General features: G+C 38.9%; 1 protein-coding gene across 8 annotated transcripts in view; it reads left to right on the top strand.

The window, feature by feature from the left end:
* COL14A1 (collagen type XIV alpha 1 chain) overlaps nucleotides 1-26,838 on the top strand; it is a 134,594-nt gene that overhangs the window by 82,678 nt on the left and 25,078 nt on the right. For 7 of the 8 annotated variants that reach the window (XM_063327463.1, XM_063327465.1, XM_063327464.1 and 4 more), the window contains 12 exons: nucleotides 1,109-1,273; nucleotides 2,777-2,815; nucleotides 3,032-3,170; nucleotides 5,374-5,516; nucleotides 6,446-6,555; nucleotides 8,214-8,372; nucleotides 12,812-12,889; nucleotides 13,166-13,252; nucleotides 17,490-17,543; nucleotides 17,945-18,040; nucleotides 19,290-19,343; nucleotides 20,544-20,597. In XM_063327463.1, coding sequence (XP_063183533.1) covers nucleotides 1,109-1,273; nucleotides 2,777-2,815; nucleotides 3,032-3,170; nucleotides 5,374-5,516; nucleotides 6,446-6,555; nucleotides 8,214-8,372; nucleotides 12,812-12,889; nucleotides 13,166-13,252; nucleotides 17,490-17,543; nucleotides 17,945-18,040; nucleotides 19,290-19,343; nucleotides 20,544-20,597 — 1,178 coding nt within the window. Of the gene's footprint in view, nucleotides 1-1,108; nucleotides 1,274-2,776; nucleotides 2,816-3,031; nucleotides 3,171-4,195; nucleotides 4,283-5,373; nucleotides 5,517-6,445; nucleotides 6,556-8,213; nucleotides 8,373-12,811; nucleotides 12,890-13,165; nucleotides 13,253-17,489; nucleotides 17,544-17,944; nucleotides 18,041-19,289; nucleotides 19,344-20,543; nucleotides 20,598-26,838 lie in introns of those variants that run through there. The other variant, XR_010070071.1, reaches the window with a different exon arrangement.

Here is a 26,838-nt window from a genome sequence, read left to right on the forward strand (position 1 = left end):
AACAACGAATGTTCAACTGTCAGCCGAGTCTTGCAGTTGCCTTATTAACTATTAGCCTGGCAACAACCTGGAGAGGAGGCGGCATACGGTGGGAGTTCACTTGCTGACTGGGATGTGTCACCATGGACAAATGACTTCCTCTCTCCCATTTCCGTCTGTGGGTGCTGTATGCTCAGGCTGCAGACAGGTCGGAGCAGGTACTGACTCGCATCTGTGATAGGGACTGGCATGAAGAGGTGCTGATCTTGGATGAGACATGAAGATGTTGTTATAATACATTAAGTCAAAGTTTTGTTGTGCTAAAAGCTTCACAGAAGGTGATGAATGCCCTTGGGCCTCATTCGAACTTAAAGACAATATTTCTTGACTGGAGTAAATTTGGGACTGATCTGTGCAAGAACAGTATGTCCGTTAACAATATCCAGCCTCATGTAGGCAGGCTTTTTCTTTATCTTTTACGGAAAGGAAAATGTTGAAAAACTTTTAGCTAGTTTGTGGCTCCTCAAACATATAGGATACAATTCCCATTTCATTTAAATCTTTGAAGTCAGGCTCAAATTTCGAAATATATTGACGCAGGATATATAGAACATATTCAGCTAGTGCAGTTTACTTGCTGATGAAATGAGAACACATTAATTTCAGTGTTCACTCATGAGGCACCGGTGGCTTGAAAACGCGGATTAATATATGGCAGAGAACAAAATCTGTGAAAGACCTACAGGAAATTAATTTCTGTGCTTTGTATTTAGGATATACTTGATACCTGGATATTTTTGTGTGTAATACAGTATAGAATTAAATTAGAAAATTGTTTAAACATATGCTAAAACTTTAAACTACAGAGTAGTCTTAGATGTCTTCAAGAAAACACTGAAGCATTAACTTTAACTGATTAAGCATAAATAGCCAAAAAAATCTCTCACAGAGAATGTATTATCTTTATTTTAGATTACATGCATGAATTTTCTTGTGTTATGGTATGATAATAAAATTTCCACCTTTGTATTTAATCAGGAAAGGAGCCAGTGCAAATACAGTTGTGTTCATATTGTATTTCCACTCTCTAAATGATTGACTCACAAGAGTGTTCTTTTTTGTTTTACAGGTTTCAGCTTTTTTGCTATTGGAGTTGCCGATGCTGACTATTCAGAGTTAGTGAATATTGGCAGCAAGCCCAGTGAAAGACATGTCTTCTTTGTGGATGACTTTGATGCCTTTGCAAAGATTGAAGATGAGCTGATCACTTTTGTTTGTGAAACTGCATCAGCAAGTTAGCCATTTTGACTTTTTTTTGCTTATAGAATAAGTGCTAAATACTGGGGGGTTTTGCAACTATTAATTTTCTATTAAAAGGTATTCTTGAAAATGTCCTTTTTAAACATAATTTACTTGTAGGTATTATAACTCTAATGTTGTTTCCATAAAAGATTAAGGACTTTAAAGTTGTTGTGACTTGAAAATAATTAATAGCTGTTTGCTATAAATGCAGAATAGATCCACTGGTTGTCAGAAAGAGATTTCAGATTTGAAACATTGTTAATAGTTTAGAATTTAGTCATAAAAATTTAATTATATTTTATTTTATAGGCTACTGTAACCATCTATAAGAGTAGAGTTAACTACATTAATTGTTATTCAAATCACATGATTAATCTATTAACAGAGAGCCAATGATTAATGTTTGTATCATCATAGAAAACAGAAGAGTTGTAGCCTAGGGAAAAGCATAAAACATGCCTCAAACTCTTTGAAATCTGTGAAAATGCCACACTTCAGACTCTTTATGAAAAGGAAGGGAAAGACATTCTGGAACAACACCTAATGGTTAGAGATGAGTAATTCACATGCTTTTAGGTGTGTGCCCTTAGAATGTTTTCTTGTATATGAGGCAGGAATTAGGCAGTATATAGCTGCCGTGAATGATTTATGATTATGTGAGTTACGGGACTGTGAGTTAGGAGAGCTGTTGAACACAAATATGTTGCTTGTGTCCCATCAATTCTTTGGTTTTGACCATAAACGCTACTTGCAATGGTAGAGAGAACTTTGAACGTCGAGAATACTCAATAGTAGCATTTATTGGTCACTTGTGCTTGTGTTCCAAAAGTCATCTCTGAAGATGAGTATCCTGGGGTGCCGTATTTGACACTCTGCACCTAGGCTTATTGATTTCCCAGGGCACCTTTCCTGGAAGAGATTGGTTTACCTTCCTCCTTGCCAGAAGAAAAATATAAAACACGTTTACAGCTATTTAAAATGCGTGCACACATCTTAAGGACTGCATGCAATTCTGGCCTCTCTTGCTCATGAAAGCTATTTTGGAGTTTGAAAAGGTACGGAGAATGGCAGCTAAAGTAAACGAGCCTGAGCTGGAGTTAGGCTGGAGAAGCTCTCAAATAGTGAACTAGGGAGCACTTGGTTAAAACCCAGTATAAGACATACTTTTTTATGCAGCAAGCAGTGAATTTTTTGCCACAAGAGGTTGTGAAGGCAGGTTCATAGAAGGATTAGACAAATTCATGAACAACAGATCCATCAAAGGATGTTATATGTAACACACAGGGATGTACCCTTTAACATCTTTCCTACAACCCTTGTGGATCCTGAGGAGCATCAACTGAATGGAGTAGAAGGTGGCCAGGTTTGCATGCCCTTCCTAACCAGCATCTCCTTTTGCTGCTGTTGGGGATAGAGTACTGGGCTGAGTAGATCATTGTTCTGACCCAGTGGGATGTGTTTTGTGTCCTTAAATATATCTTTCCTTCTTTTCCAGCCTGCCCATTGGTAGTTAAAGACGGCAATAATTTTGCAGGTACAGTATTTTTGTGTTCATTTTTGTTTCTGATTTATGGAATCATTTTCATTACCTGATTTTCACAGTATTAGGCAATAAATTTCCCTCTATGCTAACAGCTGTTAAACAGATGGTGATATGAAACTCTTTGATGCAACTGACTTTGTCCTTTTTTGTTTCCTGTAATGTGGTATTAATTTAAATTAATAGAATGTATATTTTATTGCCTTCCAGGATTTAAAATGATGGAAATGTTTGGTTTGGTTGAAAAGGAGTTTTCAGCTGTGGAAGGGGTTTCAATGGAACCTGGTACATTTAATGTTTACCCATGTTACAGACTGCACAAGGATGCCCTGGTATCCCAGCCTACCAAGTATGTATTGACATGTAAATTATTCATAAAACACCTGAATATTGTCCAATGCAGGCAATTATTCATTTTAGGGACCAGTATTTTCACGTCAGAAGAGCAAATGTTTATCTGCATTATACTAATGAATAGGAAGAGTGTTTGGTGTCCAGACTCCTCAATCAGTTTCATTCAAAATTAGCAGTTGGGGGTAAAAGTGGGTAAGCCTACTGGCTAGTTTGGATATCCCACATGAGCCACTTTCAGGCTTGTGCCAGTTTAGCACCTAGCAGCTCTATGCAGCTGTGTGTATGGGCAGGTTCCAGTATGTAGTACTTTGTGAAAGGTGCCTCTGGAATGTGGGCTGAAGTCTATAAGACTTCATTGTGTGCAGTGTCTTGAAGTCTGAATCAGAGTGGGAACCTGCTTTAGGTGTCCTCAGTCACTTCCAGCATCAGGCTATGTCCATTCATTGATTACAAAGGAAGATTATCTCCTTATGTTGGAATGAGTATGTGTGAACATCATCTAGTACCTTCCTGGGGGGAAAGACATAGTTCAGTCATGAGGACTGTGTCCTGGGAGAGATGTGGAGGAGGCAATGAAGAAATCTCCTGTTGAACTTTTACAGTCATTCCTCAGAGAGGAAGTGATGGAAACTCTCCGTTTCTTCTGTGAATAGTGTGTGTGCTGCCGTTGGTTTCTCTCAGTCCAGTCCCCCACTTTGTATTAAGTGGCATCAGAGAAAGGCAGTGGCCCTGCTGGATTAGACATGGGAAGATGTAACAAGAAGTATTCTTTAGCAGAGATAAATAAGAAAGAAAAACAGTGGGAAATTACTTTTAAGGTTTACATTAGAAGTCATCTTAGTCTTTTTGTGCGATTATCCAGTCGGAGCTATACTTCTTGGAGCTGTTTCACATTCTCTGCGTTTAGTCTCCTCCTGGGTCTAGATGGAGTGGAATTTCCAGGGATTAGCATTTCTCACTTCTTTTTCCCTTTCTGCTTCTTTCTAATCGGATCTGCTGCATTTATATGTTCTTCTCTAGCTACATCCCCAGCCCAATCTTACTGCTTCGTTAGGCTTTCACTCCCTTTCATGGTTCAGAGAATACCTTTCTCTTGATGATCTACAGGTACGTCTGAACAATACCACTCATTTTTGTCATCTCATCTGTGCACTGAATATCATTGTTATTCTGCTTTTTGAGTGCTGTTTCCCCAAACCTTGTGTTTCCCCTGTTGCTTATTTGAGTTTTCTTTTATTTGCACTTTATACAACGGGCATACGGTAAGGCTTTTTTCTTATACCTGTTGAGTTGCCTCTCTCTTTTCTCTGTGGGAAACGTGCAGTGTAACATCACGGTTGATCATCTACAGACCATTGTATATTGATTATATATCACATTTAACCCCTTTTCCAGCATGATTCATATCTATACATCTTATAAGTGCCAGAAACACTTTAGAAGGAATGGATCATATTTTGGGAAAATAAACTGGTTAAATAATGTCTTCAGGCTTTCAGATCTCTTTACTGTGATTTTAAAGAATCAGGCTAATTAACATTTTAAAAATATGGTCAGTCCTTTCAGACACTTGTCCAAATGTCCCACTTTGGGATTTGACAACACAAGGTTAAATTACATCTGAAATACTAAATAACAATTTTTAGGAAATGGGATAAAACAACATACTACTTTTATATCATAAACTTCCTCTGTCTCCTGCAAAAATTCTAGGAGAACAGATTGTATTTCTGTATGTGTGATCTGTTTTGACTTCACTTTCTTATATACTGGTGTTGAAATGTGTAAACTACATTCCCTGTAATTTATAACAGTCTCTGTCCTTCCTAATTTCTATCCGTTAGTGATGGTTTAATGACAAAGGACACGTCTATTGAGATTGGTCTTCCAAGCAACTTCTATTTTCATTGTCTGTTAAACCAGACGATAGCAAGGGTCTTGCGAATGACTACTAATTTTAAAAAGCTGATCTCTGATTTGGTTAAAATTAAAAAAAAAAAAAATTAAATGCAATTTTGTGAATTTCAAGGGAAAAGATAGCTTCTTTCTTCATAAGTATTCTTTTGATAGTTATCGAGTTGAGTAGATTTTGCAAACACTTATTCAGAGTAATAGAAGGCGTGTTAAGTGAGCATCTGGTGAATAAATCACCAGATTTAATGTTTGTTTCAGTTTATAAGACGTTCCTTCTCTTACAGGTATTTGCATCCTGAAGGTCTCCCTTCTGATTACACCATTACGTTTCTCTTTCGTATACTCCCCGACACACCTCAAGAGCCATTTGCTCTTTGGGAGATTTTAAATGAAGAATATGAACCACTGGTTGGAGTTATTTTAGATAGTATGTATTTTGTATTTTATCAGTGACTTTAACTGTATGAATGATTCATTCTCTGTCAAGGTTTATTATTGCCAATGATTTAATCTGCTGCTAGAACAACTATCTGTATCTGGAAGGTGATAGTCCCTAATGGATGTTTCTTAGATTTAATTTGACCGAGTTTAATTTGGAGTTAGAGTCAAATTTTGAGTACACTGCTGTAAAGTGGGAGCAATGATACTGAAATCCAAAGAGCTGTACTAGGTGTAAATTGATGTAAGGGAGCTAATCATTTGCTTTTAAAATTTCCACTGCTCTGAATCTGGTTCTAATGGAATCTCTCTTGATACATGCCAGTGTACTGACAGTACAGTATACGTAGATGTGGTGCAGTCTGGTAGATAGCAGACTTAAAGCTAGAGACATGAACTCTTGATGACTCCTCATTTCTACTTGATTTGACTTCTACAACTGTAAAACAGGGATTATAATTTAGAAAGTTTCCATACTTACTATTGAGAAGATGTAGCTGCTCTGATGGCTGTGCTTCATAGCTGCCAGTTTTAAAAGAGGTATATTTGTACTTATCTCTCTCTCTTTCCTACAATCTTTTAGATATGTCACCTTAAAATAGGTGGGAATTAGGCATTTAGCTAATTTGAGGAACTTGTCCAAGTCATACAGAGAACTAGTGGGAGAGTAGGATCCAGGTAGATATGGGTGAAGTAGACTCCCAACTATTGGCCCGTCCTTCCTGTCAGAGCAGAAAAAAGCATTTCTCTGAGATAACTTGTTATTTCTGGGTCAGTATATCACTTAGGAATGTGTTTTACTAACATGTGATCTGACATCTTTGGTCGTCTTTGTTAAACATAAAATTGACCCTTTCAGATAACGTATCAGGCCTTTCCTTCCTCTCACCCGGAGCCCTTATTTTTATTCTCACACAGATGGTGGTAAAACTCTGACTTTCTTTAACTACGACTACAAAGGAGATTTTCAAACTGTGACTTTTGAAGGTCCTGAAATAAGGAAGATATTTTATGGGAGTTTTCATAAGGTTAGTAATGGTAATAGGAAAAAACTGCACTCTGAATAAAGGTTTGGGAGTTTTTCATGTTTTGAAATCTTCTTTCATGTGGTCAGCCGCTGCCAAACGAAATTTATTTTGCATATTCAGAATCATTTACCAAACCGTCTTAAGTCTCTTTGAAATATTTAATTAACATTAAAAAAGTCATAGCTTTTGTGATGAAGCTGATGTGATCAATTTTCATCTCATGCTTCGTGACCGTATTTTAGAGTTGATTAAAAATACTTGCCTTGAAAAGCAATTTAGAAATAAATTGGCTTTTCCTTTTAAGGTTTGGATTGGAAATGTCACTCAAAATGAAAAGAAAAAGTCCAGCAAAAAAAATTATCCTTCTTTTGACCAGAATTGTTATTTTTAAACATATTTTAAGGGCTATGCCATGTCGAAGTTTCTTGGCTGTTAAAGAACTTCTAACATTCTTTCCAAAAGCAGATGAAATAGTGCTGGGATTGTAGCACATACTTTTTGTGGAAAGTGCTTTTGTTGTTCACTTTTATTTCTGGTGTTTGTACCTTTACTAACCAAAAAAAAGGAGACTGTGTTTAGAGAGATAGTATTTACAGAGATTAACTTTTCTGTACTTTCTTCTTAACCAATGGAGCAAGAAAGGGAAGGTGGGTCAGAGCTTGGATCTAATTCTGGCTCTCTTAAGTTGTGCTTTGGAGAAATACGTGAGGCTTTAGCAAATTCTCCTCTTAAGCATTTTTCTGCATTTTGAATAAGGATGCCTGCTCTACCTGTGTTTGAAAGGTGCAGGAGACCAAATTCATAGCAGCTTTGTGGTTATTTAGTTCCCGCTGAGCCCAGAGCAAAGCAGCTACAGGATTTCTTCCTGGCATTCTCTCACCTTGGAGACTCTCTCCCGTCTCCACATAGTGTACTGGTATAGAGAAGGCACTGCATTTCTACCAGCTCTTCATCTGGTCTCTTCCCCAAAAAATTGTTCTTTCCCTTGCTGAACTGAGAGTTTGCTCATGACAGGACAGTTGTGGTTAGGATTGTCCTCTCTGCTGGGAATGTCTTTGCTGCATCAGCGATGGACAACAGAGTGTGAGCCAAGGCAGAAGGAACTAACTTTGTTGCTGTGCTCTGCTTTTTTGTACTGCGTTTGGTGTGATTTGATTTTTTTCTGTGTAAAAAACTTCACTATGAAAGATTTTGCTGTGTTGTTAATGTATAGTTTATAGGCTAAATTTTACTGCTTCGTTTTGGCTTTTGCAAGTGGCTATAAAGGATGTATTGGTGAAATCCAGCGTTATATAGCAGGATCATACAAGGCCCAGGAATTCTTACTGACCACATAAATCAAGGGTTCTTTGGGATCTGGGTGGTATACGAGCATTGTGTAGGTCTTTTGTCAGGGATAAATTATTTTCTTACCAAATACAGATGTTCCATAAGCGGAAAAATAAGCTAAATTAATGAAACAGATTAGAATCATACAATAATTCAGGTTGGAAGAGACCTCTAGAGGTCATGTAGATTATTTGCTACGGATTATTCTCTGAGTTGCATTAGCAAACATGGAGTTAGGCGCTCATTTCAAAAAATGCCTCACTTTTCACAGGAAATCAGTGTATCCTATGTGCTCCTTTGTATGTTAAAGCATCTTTTCTTTTGCTTAGTTGCATGTTGTTATCAGCAAGACTACGGCCAAAATAATTATTGACTGCAAGCAAGTGAGCGAGAAGACCATTAATGCAGCAGGGAATATTAGTTCTGATGGCATAGAAGTGCTGGGGAGAATGGTCAGATCCAGAGGACCAAGAGACAACTCTGCACCAGTGAGTAGAACAAGAACAATTCTTTAAACCATTTAAAATATCCTAAAAGCAAGTGTTTGAGTCTTTGCAGTTAATTTTAAGTTGAAGTAGAGCAAACTCATGTTTGAAACAGTAAAGTTCCAGCATTTCAGTAATTCTACGAAAGACTGCAATAGTTCTCAACTTGGGCAAAATCTGGTTTTGGTTATTTTAATAAACGAAATCACTAGATCATCATTGTTCAAATGTTATTCTCAGACACATGGGTAAATACAGTTCATACATTCAGGTATGACTTGTCTTCCAAATTTCATTACATAGTGTAATAGAATGTATAACTCCTTTGCCTGGAATCATTTAAACTTTGTTTTGATGATAATTATTCCCCATGTCTCTTATTCCCTCTTACTCTATGCTTACCCTAAGTGCACTATCTGTTCATTAAATAATTGAACTGCTTTGTAAGCAGTCTTAGTATATCTAGTTCTCTTACAATAGAAAATATTTCAAATGTGAAAGATCCTCCCCAAGAGTAAGTACTTTTTCATTCCTTCAAAATTATTCTCCTAGAAGCAGAAATTGATCATTCTGTTTGCACAGCAAGCTGTGGGAATCTGTCCATTTTGCTTCAGATGTCATTAAGAAGGTTTGTTTGAGTTTTTCAGGTAGCTTTAATTGCTGAAGAAGAACTGACAATCTGATGCTGATCTTAGGAGGGCGGCTTTGCTGTGCAGTACTGTTTGCTAATTTTCTTTGGACTTTCTTGACCTTAGAATGAGGTTAGCCGAGAATGTGAACCTTGAACTCAAGGCTTGACTTGAATAGGAATGAGGTTTCAGAAATGTATTTACTTGCTACTATATGGGAATACTCTTGTTTAGTAAAAAATAAGCCCTCAGAAAGGGTTGCGTACAAAAAAGAGCCTTTAGGCCTCAAACTTACGGATAATAATTATATGAAGCCTGGAAGGACAATTACACAGAGGAACCTTTGTAGTCACATTTCAATAGAAACAGAAAAAGGCAAACTTAGGAAAACTTGGAATTAGAGAAGGCTTTGTAAAGAAGTGGAAAGAAATGGTGTCTTTTGTTAGAACCCAGGAATCTATAAAAGATAAGTCAGACAGCCCACTCACTGAAAAATTTGGTTTTGTTCAAATGAACTGTAAAACTGACGTAAGACTGCAAATGTGTAGCTGAAGATGAAAATTCTTTACTCCACAGTGCTGTTTAGCTGCCTTCAAGTATTACCATAGATACCAAATTATGAGCAGGTCAAGAAAGCACCTTAAATACCATTCTTTAAAGTCTCTATTCTGCACATTTTATGCATATTGTGTAGAACTTGTGTGAACAGTCACATTTAAGTGACATTAAGCATGAATGAGTTGGTTTCATCTACTCCAAAAATTAGAGGACATCAAAGCAAGCTAGTAGGAGGTGGGATAGAAGTTCTTCTCACAGCAGGTAGTAGATCCATGCAATTCCTTACCATAGAATTTTGCGGGTACAAAATATTTATCTAGATTGTAGGAAAGCCTGGACAAACGAATGAAAGGGAAATATTAGCTCTTAACAAATCTGGGGCAGGAAATTCCTGATCTGAAAGTCATTGGAAGCTAGTGGACTCTGAGGTAGAAGTATGACCTACACCCTTGTGCTTCATTAGATGTCACTTGTGCCGCCGTTGGAAACAGAATACGGAGATTTATTTCGTTCCGGTATCTTCGTTTTAAGAGGCTCATGAAGTCATGCAGACAACAACAATGTCTTTTTTGTAAAACACTTCCAAAACCTTTTTGAATCGATATGAAAATTGGGATTTGTTGACAGTCCTGAAAAGTTTTTTTTTTCACCAGCTGTGTTTTCATGAAATGCTTTAATCTTAGTTTTAGAGATGCTTATTACATAAAATAAAAACAGGCAGGCAGTTATTTTGGAATACAGTTTTGGATGTTTTGTTCTGAGTGTACTCATGTGGAACAGTTTAACGTTGTCAGAATATTTTTAATGGTTTGGGTTTTTTTTAATAAATTAATCCAGTGCAATCACCTGAATTTTGCAAAACATTTCAATTTGAAATAACAGAATTGTATCAGAGTTTGGTTTTTTTTCCCCATCAACGCATAGGCTGTACAACAGTTCAATGAACAGGCAGAAACAGAGATAGATAGGACAAAAAGGGGATTAGGCTAAAGGTGCCTGGCCCGTTTAACATCCCTTAATAGTGAGGCACCTCCGGATGAGGCACTCCAGCCAGCTCGGGCAATGGAACCCGACCATGACATACAGCAAGTAACGTACTTTATTCCTGCAGTGAGATTTACTGAAAAGTCCAGCTTTAAAACATTGTTTATTTACAATTCGTAAACCTTCTCTTTATTGATGTTTCCTTTTCTTTTAAATTTAACTTGTTTACCTCCGTGTGAATGTACTGTTAGAAAAAGTGAAGTGTGGGGTCATCTGCTCATGAGAAATCCTTGCAGAACTGTAGCCTGATCCGATGAGGATGGGCAGACTTTTCTGTTGTACTGGTTCTGCTTGCAGAATCACTATGAATACAGAGAATTATGAATAAAAGTTTAACAGTAGCAAAGAAAGCTTTGTTTAGTTAGTTAGCTTGAATCAGAGCAACCCACATAATATTTTAAAATAAGAATACTGAGTCACTCAACATTTGGATGGTGAATGCGGCAATTCAGGGAATGTCCATTTGCTCTTTATTTTACACCAACATGCTGGAGATCACTAGGGATCTTTAGATTGTCTAATCCAGAGAAAATGAATGCATATACATGCCTATGTAGGACTGCATAAATTTAGCCCATACGGTCAACCTTCCGTGGTTCAGGATAACAGAATAGCTTGGGATGGATTGGGTTACGAAAAAATGGCACTACAAATTATTTCCGAAACTAAGCTGCTTTCTGCTTAACCAGCTCAGGTGTTTCTGTTCTCCTTTTCTGGGATGTCGTCTTTGCTTAAGTGTAGTATCATGCAAATGCCCAGGGTCGTTCTGAGTCCCAGAGCCGTACGTTCATGTGCTTCTGTGCTCAAGCTAATGAGCCCTCCCAGAATTAGTAGCTTTGGGATGTGTAGCAAAGAGGCTTCTAAGTGGCTCCACAGGGAGTCAGCTTGCATTTGACGTAGCCAGGGACACTGACTTGTTGGACTCAGGACAGACCTTTGTGGAGCCAAACCAAGGGTCCAAAAGCCGCCTTCCTGCTGCACTTCAGCTGTCTAAGGTGTTTCGCATGGAGCCAGCTTATGTGAGTCTGCATCTGCAGTCCAGCATATCTACAAACCAGCTAATCTGCTGGCAGATAAGAAGAATTTCTATGCATATGAAAGTATTCCTTTGTTTAAAATATATTAGTTGACTTATATAAGAAAAAAAAAAAAGAGTCAAAACCGAAGGTGCACATATGTAGTTCATTTTAACAGCTTTAGAAGCAATGCATTTTTCAGAAAGTCTTTAAATTCACTCCTCTGTTCTAGTGTTAAAATAATGCCACTGAAAATAATAATGGGAGCAAAACCAAAGAGAGTTCTATCTCTAGCAGTTCCTCAGATTTTTTAACATGTGGGGTTAATTTAATGGGATGTTCTGTTCCATTCTTCTCTCTATTCAGTATGCACTTAAATGAGGCATGGAAAAAGAATAGAAATAGTAACAGAAGAAAGCTTCATCTCTCTAGACCCCTTTGTTCAGTTCAATGCTGCAAAGGAGACAATTGGTTTTACCATTGAGTCCTATTTAATATATTGTTTCTGACTACCTAGCAGCCATTATTTTTACCGATTGTGTGTGTTCTTGTAGATTAAATTCCTGTCCAAACCACGTTCCCAGACCTGTGATGGGAATTTTCTGCCCAGTGTTGTCGTGTGTTGAACAAGCTTTTCACCGTCCTTAAGCTTAAGTTGCCTGGGAATAATATGGCTAAGAGAAGGCATATTCTAAAGCAAAATATAACTGGAGAAGATGATAAACATTATTTGTGGCTCAGCTCCAGTGTAAGTAATAGGCTACAGTAACCTTGTCCCAGATAAAATCTGAGCACCGTACCAGTGGGTTAAGAGAAGTTACTCAGCTTTGAGAAGCTGAGCTCTTTTGCCTGTCTCTTGATGCCTCCTTTTCTAGAAAGAAATATTCGGAGGCACCACTGGGCAAAACCAGGAATTTAATCAAGGACGTGGGGATAATCCAACAGCTGCCTGCAGCGTTTAACCTTGAACAGCTTGCTTGGTCCACGTAACGTCTGATAGTTTGGACAAGTTGGTTAGAACACAAGCCTTTTACTGTTTAAGTTAGCATATTTGTGATTAGCTGCTTTCAGTTGATACCTTTTCTCTGTCTACTCTGAGTGCTTGAATCAAGGTACCTTTTTTTGCTGATGGCTCCGTTTTGCACTGATCTTACCACTAACAGTCACTTTGTACATCACCCTTGTTTTTAAACAGTTGCAGTTACAGATGTTTGACATTGTTTGTGCTACCTCATGGGCCAATCGGGACAAATGCTGTGAGCTTCCTGGCTTGGTAAGAAACCTCTTTCAATAACTGTAGAATTTACCTTTTACTTTCCCCTTTATTGAGACAAATGTTTTAATGGAAATGGATGGTTAAGGGTTTTCAAAAAAAGCTCAAGTCTGCTTGGATTACTTGTCCTATGGAAAGTCAATGTGATCTGTGTTTCTAAATCAAGTAGGTGCTTTTGAGGCATCCGCGTAGTACTGTGTGTTCAATTCCTAACATTCTTAACGTCGGAATTGAAGTTTTGGACATCATTCTCTTCCTATCTTGATCTTTCCTTAGAGAGATGAAGAAAATTGCCCTGCCCTTCCTCATGCTTGTTCCTGCTCAGAAGCTAATAAGGGTCCCCTTGGACCTCCTGGACCACCGGTAAGGTTTTATTCAGGTTTGTGGTCAGCTGTAGTCAGACAGTCCACTGGCCACCTTTATTCCAAGACATGTGAATATACTGCCATTGTATAACTCATAAGGTTAAATTAGGGTTTCAAGTGTTGGCAAAGAGATAAAATTACATTCAATTTATAGCAAAGGTGTTAAGTAATATGCTGTAAAAAACCTTCTCACCCAATAAGTCAGTCAAATTTTTAATGGTTTAATTGAGACCTGAAGCACTTAGGGTAATCTGTAGACCTTAAACATTGTTATCTGTCTGTAGCATTAGTAGATATGGCATAATTAGTGCCATTTATTTTCAAATTTTTGATCACCTGCTATCTGTCTACTCTAGCACGTGTATTAAATGTGGCTTTTGAGTTTAGCTTTCCAAAATGCTAAGTTCACAGCATTCTTGCAAATTTAAAGATATGGAGTATGAGAATGCCACTTGTGTGATAAATGATGAAAGACCACCTTTCTGTCTTAAAAGCCCTAAAAGTATATATTGGAAAGCAGAACTGAAAGTGCTGGTTCTTCTGAGGGCTCCTAGAGGCAGAGAGGTACCTAAAAGCAGTGAAGGGAAGAGAGGATGAAATGAACTGGCTTTGGTGAAAGTTGAATTGAAACTTTTTCTAGCTTGCCAGTGAATGATGAAATACACACTGTCACAGCTTTTACCTGTACTTTGGGGTGTTACATTGGTAGCACTCGTCTAAGTGTTTACTGTGTAAATGTTAAGTCAGTGTATATCTAAGTTCCTTGCGTAACCGGTGGAACTAGATAGTCTCTTCTAGAAAAGAATTATTTAACTTTCCTTCTGTCTCAGCATAGCATCTTACAAAGAGGGGATACATCTCCTTTCTCTTTACTGGCTTGTGGAAGAACTCAGATAATGGATCAGACCGGGCAGCTGAGACATGGCTCACTAAATTTAGATAACCAAGTCTGATTTTTAACTGTTTAGAAAAGTTGTGGGCTCTGCAATGGTCTGTTATTGGTTTGGTTTAATGAGAATCCTAACCGGGATGTTTGTAGAACAGTCATGTGTTTTTTTCTTTTACAACTAGATTGATAACTCTGACTGGCATTTTAGGGCTGCTTGCTCAGCTGGCTTGGGATGAGGCCCTCCGGTGAACAAGTTTGAACTGTGTGTTTCTCTGCTCATACTGTCGCCTGGATGCTCCAAGAGCATGTTTTGAAGAGAAAGAGCCAGTGAAGGAAAATAAGTTTCTGAAAAGGTTAAAGTACACAATTTACCTGAGATAGATGTTCAACAACAAAATTAGTGTGCACATAAGTCATTCACATAGTGGATCCTAGCAGACATTTATCCTAGTAACAGCTCAGAGGTTAGTCTTTCTGCAAGAACTGTTCTTCAGGCTCCGGTACAAAAACTTAAAAAGGAACTCAGGAGAAAATTCACTGAAGAGGTGTATCTTGAACAAGGAAAAATTATTCTGTTCTCCTATTTGAATGCAGTTTATAAATCAAGTGAGGATTAAGGTTTTAATTTCTGTACGTAGGTGTCCGATTTGTGTTCTGTGAAAAAGACACAGGGATAATTCACACAAAAATGCAACTGAAATTGAGTAGTTTGACCACATTTCACAGTAAAATGAAAAATGTTTGAAAGTTATTTGACTGGAACGATGTGTGTTACTATAGTTCCAAATGTATACAGATCAGGAATTGCCAAAGCTTAATCCAGCAGTAAAATAATGTACTTCTATTTATTACATTTAGGATTAACAATATTTTGAGTAGCACAGTGCCATGCAAGAGGAGGCTTAAAATCAAGCATAAAAACCTGCCTAGGCAGGGGAGTATGTGATTCTGGAACTCAGCCTGTTACAAGTGATACTTTTTTGCCAGACAGTTAGATGGCATAGCTCTGGAAAAAAAGTAAGAGGCCTAGGAAAAAGCAGAGCAAAAGACTAAAGTCAGTGTTCATCTCTGCGCTGACCAACAGTCAGAAAGTCACATGTGCTGTGTCTGGTCAATACCGCTCCAAGTCGTTAAAATGTCATGTGACTTTTCTCTAAGCCAAGGATTTTTCTGTTTAAGGGATGAGGATTCTGCCGTGTAACCAGTTTTAGACATTAGACTAGAAAGACTCCAAATAAAAGGCTTCCATTTGTTTGGGATAGTAACTCTGGAAATATTTTTTTAAGCTCTCTTAGGAAGTGGGTCGTTTTGGGTAAGACAAAGTATCGTTTAGAGTTAAGATTATCTGGCAGTTTTCATTATGGGATACTGTTTTTCTGGCTTCATCTTTGCCAGAATTTGATCATGCTGTCTGAAGCTCCCCACGCAAAGTCAAAGTAAGATATCACACAAACCTGATGCCGGCATTTGCACGGGGTGCTGCAGAACTGGAGAAGGTGAAGGAGGAGACAAAATATATCGGAGGACTGGAGAAGTTTAATTGCAAAGAAAAGCTTTCAGTGCTTCATAGGTTTTAACTATTAAAAAGAAATAAGGAGGTGACTTGATAACAGTTGATTAAGAACTGTTTCTGCGGGAATGCACTGGCTTTAATTTAAAATAAGAGAAAAAGGCATAACAGGAATTCTTCGCTAGAAGTAGAAGCCAAAGAAGTGAAAATTTTGAAATTAGTCACACCGGCTTAGGAGTGCTGGGGAATAACAACCAAAACAAATCTATGAGAAAAATGAGGGAGGCTCTTGTGATGTTTTCATCTTAAAGCAACACTTTTCTGGAACGTGTGCTTTTACCATGCAAATGTTACTGGGTTCAAAACATGGATAAGTGTACCAAATTCAGTGTGAATCTTAAAGCATATGATTGGCTTGGCATCAGGCTAATTTTAAGTATATATTCGTAGTCAATAAAAACGTAATCTGTTTCTGAGAATGAAATGGAAGAAAACTGTGATTTTGCTTATGTTAACAAGTTGCAGTTATATTGTTGACTATTTGCGTAGGGATTTTTAATCTGAGAGAGAGAGGGGGAGAGGAGAAAGATAGAGGAGGGAGAAAGGGCAGAGGGAGCTACTGGGCTGGAATGCAGAAACGCGAGGATCTGGAATGTGGGAACTGGCAACTGGAACACGGTTCTGTGGAGAGCATGGGATGAGATTTTAGGGTTGTAGCCGACCGTGATGGAATAGGTTGTGGCCATAGACCTGTGGGGTGGAAGTGAAAAGACTGAAGGATCTGGGACAAGGAGTAGAAAACTGCTCCATGATCACACATATGAAGACTGTATCGTGATACCTTCACTGAAGAGCAAGAGTACTCCGGTGCTTCCAAACGTTTCTGTTGTTGGTATTCCTACTTGAAGTCTCATAGCTACTACATATGCATTTAATCTGATAAGCATATTTTCTGGTTTTATGTCTTTAATGCTGTTATTTTTATATGTATCATATATGTCATTTTTATAAGTACTTAACGTAGCCTCTAAAGACACTGTTCAGTTATGGTGGCAAGTTGTACAAGGTCCTTTTTGAGTAAAAAGAAGGGTAGAATCCCTGTCAAGCTCATAGCACAAGAGATTAATTACTATACTCAGGTGGGGGAAGAGGGAAATTGATCTGAAAAAAGTGGAAAAAAATGTCTTTATTTATGCTGTCCTAGAGGACAAAGCACATGCAGCGTGTATATGCAAAACACGTTCATGGCAGCGATCCATAGATATATGCAACTCCAGTGTCTCAGATGATACTAATAAAATAGGCAACAGTTGGTTAATAAATGATTAACAGATGTAGGCACTGCTGAAGAAAGCAAAAAAAGAGAAAACCAGACAAAAGAGTATTTTACCTAAGAGTAGCTCTAAAATAAACCATGGCAAGTTGAGTAGATCCTGGAGTTGTCCTTGCTGAAAAGTGTTCTTGAGTCACTGGAAACTCAGCCTTAACAATGTGGTGATTTTGGTGAGAACAGAGAGATGTGCCGGTTTCAGCAACTGGAAGGGAACGCGTGACCACATGTATACATTCCCATCCATATCGTAGCTTTCTGTGTTATTTTGATGCTTACGTGGTGTGCAGTCTTGGCCCTAGAAAGTAGTCACATCTGTCTTTAAATCTTTTCCTGTGTATGGCCACACTTAATTATGTTCTCAGTTTAATTACTCCAGCGGACGTATATGGACAGACTATTCACTGATTCAGGAACAAGAAAAAACTGTTTGGGCTTCTCTGGATTTCATTTTTGTTTATTTGAGAGTTTTGTTTTTCAGCAAGTCCTGTGCTTGTGCTTCACAGGGTGGTCCAGGTGTCAGAGGTGCCAAAGGTCATCGTGGCGATCCAGGTCCAAAGGTACTTTGTACAGCACTACACAGTTGACAGATGCACAGGTTCTTGGTTTATCTCTGCTGCATGTAAAGCTTGAAATGAATTCCAGATTCTCTCTCATGTCGCCAAGGAAAAAGCACAGTGAAATGCCATTGGCATTTGGTGCGTCTCTTTTCATAACAGTTGCTTGTCCTGTTTGTTCCTTGATAAAAGATATAAAATTCAGAATGCTGCTGTCACAGCATAAATTTTCATTTTTTGTGTTTATAAAGGAACCAGGCAGTTTTAAATTGAACCTTAACTGCTCAATCAAATGTTAACCCATATTTCCGGTATTTTTTGAGTCTATTGGTATTGAATTCTTCAAAAAGAAGCTGCCTTTGTCCATATGATAAGAGTTTAACTTATGTTCTGTGCTACTTTAGGGACCAGATGGACCTCGAGGTGAAATTGGTGTTCCTGGACCGCAAGGACCTCCAGGACCACAAGGACCCAGTGGACTTTCTATTCAAGGGCTTCCAGTGAGACTTATAAAATCAATAGGGTTCTTTCTTGTGATGTTTTGAACAGCACGTGTCTTAGACTGGACTGAAATCTGAATCTGAATTTCAATGTTTGAGATGAAATCCCAGATTTGTGTTAAACAACACGGGCGTGGCCATGGGTTCAATGCCAACATTCCTGGTTTTATTTGGATCTGAACTTTTAGTTAGCTGAAGGTATTTGATCGCAGGTTGAATATGACTCAGGTATTAACATCCAGGCCTGGAGACAAGTGAAAAAAATTGCAGTGGGGGTTGTAACATGGCCCCAGACCAAAATGTTAATATTTTATCGTTTTCTGGTGGTGGTATTGCTCATGGCAGATCAGTTCTGACTTGAAAGGTATACCCAAGCAAGAACACTGTATTCGCTGCCAAAATTAAGCAATAGTATCTACTACAGTTACAGAATCTGTCATCAGAGGAGATGATTAGGCCTGGAGTTTGCAATGCTGTTGTGAAATAAGTTTCAGAATTTCATCATAAAGACCCATTGGTAGAATAATGAACCAGCAGCATTAATCTTGTTTCATATATGTGTCCGGTAGATGGGTACACACAAGCCTTGAAAGGTAGTAGATATGTATATTTTTTCTGCTAGACTTTTTTTTCAAAATTGACTGCAGTATAATACACTTTCTTCTTTTTACCCCATCTATATGATGCTGCTGTACAATATAATGAAGCGATTTACCAAAACTGTATATTCTTGATGATGCTGTCATCAGAGAATAATACAGAATACGTTAATTATAAGAATAGTTAATTGATAGAGAAATTGTGTTTCTGGATAAAAAATTAATTAAAATTAGTTTATTATCTAGAAAAGTGTATCTTTGTCATGCGTATGTAGTGTAGAAACACATCTAGTTTCCATAGAAATACATTAGTTTCATCATTATAGGAAATACTTCTGAGGGCTGAAGAGAAACAGATTTCCTTTGAGGAGAAAAGAAAATAACGACCTTTTTTGTAACATAAAGGCTATAGTTTCATCAGGTTAATTCTGGAATCCTTTAAAATTAGTTTTACTTTCTTTATTTTCTGTATTTGTAAATGCTTAATTTACAGTTTTGCAAATAGTCTGTAGGTTTGCTTTCAGCAGAAGAAATAATCTGTTTTCTTATTGGTTGCTTAATTGCTTTTTTCTAAAGAAGCTGAAAGGAACTATTAAAAATAGGAAAGTAACCATGTATTTGGTTTACTGTGTGTGATTCTTAATTTGCAGGGGCCACCAGGTGAAAAGGGAGAGAAGGGAGATCTTGGTTTTCCTGGCCTGCAGGTATTCCCTAAGTTATTGCTTAACCTGTCGCTTACTAAGTTTGAATGTTGAATTAACATCATTGTGAATTTAGGGCACACATTCAGAAGTGCTGAGAAGCATGTTGTTGGGGTGAATTTGAACGGAGATTCGGAATCGGGAATCTGGGGTATGCTGGTGTGCAGCGACCAAATCATTCAGGGCCTGAAGAACTGGTTACTTTCTTGACCTTGTTAAACACTGAAATTAGATCTCTATAGACTCAGAAACTCTCCACCCTTAGATTTTTACTTACACAGTGAATAATTAGCATTTGCTTGTTTTCACTCTGAACTCATTAAATTCTCCCTGGAATTATCTAGGAGGACAGATCAGGCACTTAGTCTTTTTGATGCCATCTTTCACAAGATTGGCATCTTAAAAAGCTGTAGTATTCAGTGAATCTTACTCAATTTCGTGTCTGGTATTTAGTCTGGGTATTACATTCCAATTGATTGCTGCTTTCCAGGATCATTTGCTCTTCCATTTTTAGATGTGCCTCTTGTGCTGATCGTATCCCTCCAGTATTTGTTGGTTGTTGCCAAATTCCCCCTTCTTGTTCATATGCACTAGGGATAGTAAACTTATACAGCCTTTCCTCATAAATCGGTTCTGTTAGCCTTCCGGACCACTGTGGTGATGGTCCCAGACTGCTGCTCTGCAGTCTTTATGAGCCAGAGAGTGACATTTCATCTGAACAACGGGGAACTGCTGGATGTAACTTGTAATCCCGCTCAGGCAGGTATTGCCCCTTTGATATTGCTGCACTGGCTTCAGACAATGTGGTAACAGACTCCGTTTTAGCAATAAGAGAGAGAAATAGCAGTTGTATTTTCAGTTTAAGGTACTGATGACACAGCATGGGAATCGTGTAGGAAATCAAGCTCTCTTTTCAGCTTAGTGGCAGAGGAAGCATGACTTGACAAAATTGTTATTAACAGAGGATTGTGGTGAGGGGGTATGAAACCTGTGCATTTCAACACTGTCTGTTCAGCCCCCTCATTTCACGGAAATACCTTCTTTACTGAATCTCTGCTATGGCTCCACCCATTATTGAACTCCCCAGTTCCATTTATCCAAAACATTTATCCAAAAAGCACGTCATACAGTTTCACTGGAAAGTGATTTAGTTGCATTCTGTTAACTTGATCTCATCATTTTCTCTTCCTTTATCATGATTAGGGTGTCCCAGGAGCATCAGGTTCACCCGGAAGAGATGGAGCTCAAGGTCAAAGGGTAAGGTAAAACAAACATGTTTTGCGTATGTTTTAAGAATTTACATTCTATAATGGGTATATTTCCCAGCATGGTTGATTTATTATAGTTTATGTCACTTGTATTATATCATTTCTGGATACCTGTATCTCTGTGGCGATCAGCAGAGCAGACAGAGATCGGCTGGAGGATCCTTCCATCTGCTAGATCAGGGCTGAGAGATACTAGACGAGTGATGGGGAGCCGCACACTATGTTTGTGTTTAGCGCATTTGATAGGAGTAGATGTCACTAGTGTCCAGCACTGCCAATTAGTCCATTTTCTTATACGTTTAAAATTAGAGGGTGGTTAAATGGTACATAATTAGCATGCAATCCAATGCAGTGATCTAAATTTGCTTTCTAGCTAATTGATGAATAACAGGGACAACTACAAGGGAATTTAATATTCAGTGTAAAACAATACCTGTAGAAACTGCTGACAAGAAGAAAAGGTGAAGAATAATACCAAAATTTAGTCAACCTTATTCTGCTTCTGGTAAAACAAATGAGGATACTTACAGTCTGTCTGGGAATTGGTAAAAAAATCTTCACATTCATGTGTGCCGTTAAACCTGTGAGTCCTCCTCCCTGTCTCTTTGGGGAGACTTTTGTTTCATTATTAGACAGGCACTGGAAGGTTACTGTTCGCATAATACTAGGTTACTGTCTACAGCAGGAGTTCATGCATTTAATATGACTTTTCAGTTTCACTTGAACCAGATTTACATATTCATGATCCTTTTTTGGGTACATTCATGTAACTTGAACTTCAGAGAAATTTTGGACCTTCTTTGGATTTCTGGCATTAACCCGAGACCTTGTTATAAAAAAACATCCCTACAGCAAAAGTATGTGAGCTCACTGTTATGAATTTAAGCATTGGCATGTCTTTATGTATAGAAGTAATTCCACTGAAATTACTGTAGAATTTGGGCAATGCATAGATATTTTTTCTCTAAAGTCAGGAAAAGAAAGTAATTTTATTAAGATAAAGATTTGCACAACGTTATCATAAGATGAATAACCTTCTAATCACATGAATGGCCTTCCAATTTTGAATTAAGTTGTGGTGAAATATGAAGGTAAATATGTTCCTTTTTCAACTTATAATACTGTGATGCCTTCTTCTGTATGGAAGCTCATTTTTGCATGTTTTTAATGTCTTCTTTTTGACTATATTGGAGTTTTTTCCCCCCTAAATTCCCCAAGCTTGGTGTCACCTGTTCATCTCCAGGTTACTAGAGACCTGGAGCCTGATGGACACTTGGATTTTTGCCACTGTGCTGTCTAATGTTGGTCATAGCCAGGTTGAGGTGACTTTGGTGCTAGATGCTGTTCGTGAGTGGTATGTGCCTCCTCTTTCTGCATTCCTGATCACGAGGGACAGGGAGCATTCTGCAATTCAGGGAGAAGAGAACTCTGTGGTTTTACTTTATTGTGTAGCTGCCGGTGTATTTAGCAGTGGAGACCCTCAGCCGTGTCTTGAGGTCAGCCGGCAGTTCAGAAGTGGTCTAGTTTTCCCACATGTGGAAGCCAGCAGGTTGTTGCAGAGAGATGGTACTTCTGAGAGAGGCTGGCAGGAAGACTAGCGCAGCAAAGGCTTTTGATACAGCCTGGGATGGTCACGCACTGCTTGTTCTGTAGAAGACCCCAGTGTTGTCTATAATAAGGTAAGGCAATTACATAAATTGCCAGGCTTTGTGGATGTGGTAATAATGCTTTGTGTGTTCACTTTCTTCTGGTGTTAATCAAAGGAGCTGCATAAATAGCTTAGATCTCATAAAATTAGGTCTATTAGCCTGTTATTGTCTCTGTGCAACCGTTATGCAATATTGTCCAGCAGTAATTATTTCTATGACAACAAATAATTATGTTACACTAATTTTATGGTGTTATAACTCATTTGATTCCTGTGAAGTTACGACAACATAAAATTGCTTTTAATGGGTGAAGATTCAAACCAATGGTTTCACCGCAGTCTCTCTGAAGGCCAAGTGCTTGAGAAAGGCATAATTCTAAAGGGCATAACTGCAGCAACAGCAAAGGGGAACTGGAAAATTCCTGAGAAGTAAATTGCCTTTTTGTACAATATTCCCTTTGTTGGGCTTCCTCCTGTTAGCCAAGACGCCAGGCTGTTTTGCAGCTATTATACTACTAGAAGTGAGATTTTCTATGTTATTATTTTCTCTTTAGTATTTATTGTCCGTTGAAATTTTTTAATTATAGTGGTACCGGTGCTGTAGAGTACTTAAACAGATGGCTAAATCACACTGATTTTAATGGGAGGTAAGCACAGGACTGATATTTGCTAGGAGATCTTTGAGAGCTTTGCTGAATTGGGGATAATGTGTTATTAGACTCAAGAACTCCTGGAATTGGAGACTTTTTTTCCTTCTGGTTGCTGGAAGTTGGAATCACTGCACTTTTACAGTTCTTTTTCCTTCCCCGCCCTTTTTTTTTTTTGATTTCTAGTGTTCATCATTTCTGGTTTTATTTTTGAAATCAGTTGAGAAAAGGTCTTTTTTTCATCTTAATGTTATAGTTCAACAATTAGTCGATAAACGTTCTTTTTGTATTTCTGAACTTCTGCTTTTTAATCCCTGGTTTATTTGTTTTTCTCGGGTTTTAGTACATCATTAAGAAATAGAGCATCTCGCCTGCACACTTGCAGCCCAGAAAGCCAAACCGCATCCTGGGCTGCATCAAAAGCAGTGTGGCCAGCAGGTTGAGGGAGGTTATTCTGCCCCTCTGCTCTGCTCTCGTGAGACCCCACCTGGAGTACTGCGTGCAGCTCTGGGGCCCTCAGCACAGGAAAGACATGGACCTGTTGGAGCGGGTCCAGAGGAGGGCCACAAAGATGATCAGAGGGCTGGAGCACCGCTCCTATGAGGACAGGCTGAGAGAGTTGGGGTTGTTCAGCCTGGAGAAGAGAAGGCTCCGAGGAGACCTTATAGCAGCCTTCCAGTGCCTAAAGGGGGCTACAGGAAGGATGGGGAGGGACTCTTTATCAGGGAGCGGAGCGATAGAACAAGGGGTAACGGCCTCAAACTGAAAGAGGGGAGATTTACATTGGATATCAGGAAGAAATTCTTTACTGTGAAGGTGGTGAGACACTGGAACTGAGACACTGGAACAGGTTGCCCAGAGAAGCTGTGGATGCCCCATCCCTGGAAGTGCTCAAGGCCAGGCTGGATGGGGCTTTGAGCAGCCTGGTCTAGTGGGAGGTGTCCCCGGCCATGGCAGGGGGGTTGGAACTAGGTGATCTTTAAGGTCCCTTCCATTCTGTGATTCTGTGAATTCATACAAAGATCATTTTCATAATTAAATACTCTCCCTATGAAAACAAGTGGTATGTAATAAAAATACCATGTGAAGGTTGAATCAGAGTAAAAAATGTGTTGTCTGATAATAAGGCAAACTTTCCGAGTGTGCATGTTAATATTTTATACCTGTCTGGTAACTGGTTTAAATCTACATCTCGGAGTCCACACGAGGAACAGTCCCCTCCCCTCTCATTAGCTTCCAGTTACAGAAGAGTGTTATAAAAGATTTTATAAAATAGAAAATGGTTTCTTTTTAATGTATGACTGAGGCCATGGTTGTTTGGTGTCCTCTCTTGCTGTCCTGTATTTGTAGCTGGCAATATAGAGAGCTTTTACTAAAGAGAACAGATTGTCTTTCTCCACCAGCTCTCCCAACGTTGAAAGATATAGCTTGAATTGCACATGCAAGAGAATCCAAACTGACATCATGCCTCTGGTGAGTATGTAGACAGTAATTAGACTCTCTTGTGCTTTTGGTTCATTTATTTCAGCCAAGAGTATAAAATTTGGAAGCAGACTTAAACTGACCTTTGTTGAGATATGTAGGTAGAAGGGAGAAAAGTCTTCCCTTTCCCATATCTTCATGGCTACTATCCAAGGTCAGGTCACAATTGCAATCCCTGTTCTTTCTCACAAAGTGCAGGCCACGCAAGGGGACAGATCTACAGAGCTGCAACAAGAGAAGCCTAATATATCATCCTGAGCAACAAGCATGCTCTGCTTGATGACACAGTCTCCATTGTTCTGACTCCCAAGTTTGTATCTCTTGTGCCCGTGACATTGTTACCACGTTCTGTTGCCTGGTGGTTTCCTCAGGGGTGTCTTCTCTTGGCCAAGCTCAGCCAAGAGGCATGGTTCTTCCTTAGCAGGGTAAAAAGTTCTGGAGGAAGCTCTGTTGGATGTGCTTCCCTGTATGTCTGCTGGGGTGGGACCACAGAGTTAAACTGTCAAGTGATTGGTTTCTCTTGCTGAGCTGCTGCGGCTAGTTTGGAGTCCAGAAGCATTGGTCAATGCTGCCTCAACCTGCTTGAAGACACCGGTCTGCAGTAAGATACCTCTAACTGATAGAGAGGATGATTCAGTCTCTTAAACACTTCTTCAGCTCCTAAGGGCTCTGATCATCTCACTCTGAGAGCAGGAAGATACAGAGACCATCTGTGAGACACAGAGCCTTTGTCTCTAGACTAGCAAGTTAGATATTGCCAGAAGATGATTTTGAGCATTAGCTAGTGACCTGTGTGGTCTAATGCTTGCCATTCCTCTTGGTAGTGTTGGGCTGGGCCAGGTCTTTCAGGACACTGTTTGGGGGATAGCATATATCAGAAGCCATTTCCATTAGGGAGTTTAGATGCACACTGTTTTAGTGTAATTTATAGCATTGTAAAATTAAAGTTGGAAGGGACCTTTAGAAGTCATCTAGTCCAACAGTCTGCTCAAAACAGGTCTGATAGATGAGGTTGCTCAGGTCCATGTTAAGTTGAATCTTGAACACTACCAAGTATGAAGATTCCACAACGACTCTGGGCAACCCATAACAGTATTAATTTAACCACTTTAATTGCAACTTTTTTTCCCCTAATGTCTAATCATAATTTCTTCTGTTTCCACTTGTGTCTGTTGCCTCTTGTCCCCTTGCTGTGCACCTCTAAGAAGAGTGGTTACATCTCTTTTCCTCTGGTCATGTAGTTTAAACAGCGTTAAGCTTACCAAGCAGAGCAAACTCCCTTCTTTCAACCTTTCTTCATATGTCCTGTGTTCCAGCCCCTGACCAGCATGGTGGCCATCCACTGGACCTGCTCTGGTATGTCAGTCTTTCTTGTACCAGAGATACCAAAACTGGGCACAGCACTCCAGTGGTAGCTTAAAAGCTCTCAATAGAGGCGAAGGAGCACTTCCCTGAACCTGCTGCCCAACCTGCTGGCTGTGCTCCTACAGCCAGAATCTGTTTGGCTGCTTTTGCTGCAGGGGCATGCTGATGAGTTGTGTTCAACCTGTTGTCCCTCGGGAGCCCCCAGTTCTTTTCCACAAAGCCACAGAAATGCAGCTGTGTATGTTGGTATGAGCTGTGTCGCATCTTTTTCTCTAAGGACTTGCTTAATTTACAAGCAAAGGCATAGTCAAAGGGACACAGATACCCAAAGAAAGGAGTATTGTCTTCCAGATGTTACTCTTAATAGAACACTGCAAATACTGGAGGAGAAGTATGACTGATTAACAAAAGATATGCAAGAAATTTATGTTTTAAATTCTGAAGAATTAGTATTAAAATAATTTCAGACTATCAGCTCGTAGATGTCCCTGGTAGTTTTGCAAGAAAGAGAGGAAATACTAAGTCAGCAGTATGGTGTGTTAAGACAGAACTAGCCTATTTTGTTTAAATAAAGGCTGTGCATTCTGAGCAACATTTCAAAAAAAAACAAACCCACATTTCTACTCTTTTTCTGGGTTAGCTTTAATTTAAAATAGCTCATGTTGGTGCATAATCTTTTGCAAGCTACACCCCAGATTAATACACTGAGATAGTGTTTTGTGATATTTCTGTGATGGTCACACAGTGGTTTATCTTGAGAGACGTGGTCAGAGTGGTTTGTCTTCATTTGGTTTTGAATTTTTCATCAGAAAAAGAAGAAAGAAAAAAAAAAAAGATGAGGCAGTCATGGGTGCCAGCTGCCATTTTTTTTTTTAAAGGCTGTACGTTAAAGTCTTTCAAGACTGGGCTCAGTAGCTTCAGTTAAGGTTTTGCCAGCATCTAGTGCTACCTGAAAAACCAAATCTCTGCAAGTACCCCAAACAAACTCCAGGCTACCAAAAGCTAGAAAGTTTATAGTGAGGCCGGCAGCAGTACTGACTTCAGCAGACTTGAGATTTTACAGGGATTTAGATGGTGCCTACATTCTG

The sequence above is a fragment of the Chroicocephalus ridibundus genome, chromosome 2 (assembly GCF_963924245.1).
Source record: "Chroicocephalus ridibundus chromosome 2, bChrRid1.1, whole genome shotgun sequence".
Classification (NCBI taxonomy): Eukaryota; Metazoa; Chordata; class Aves; order Charadriiformes; family Laridae; genus Chroicocephalus; species Chroicocephalus ridibundus.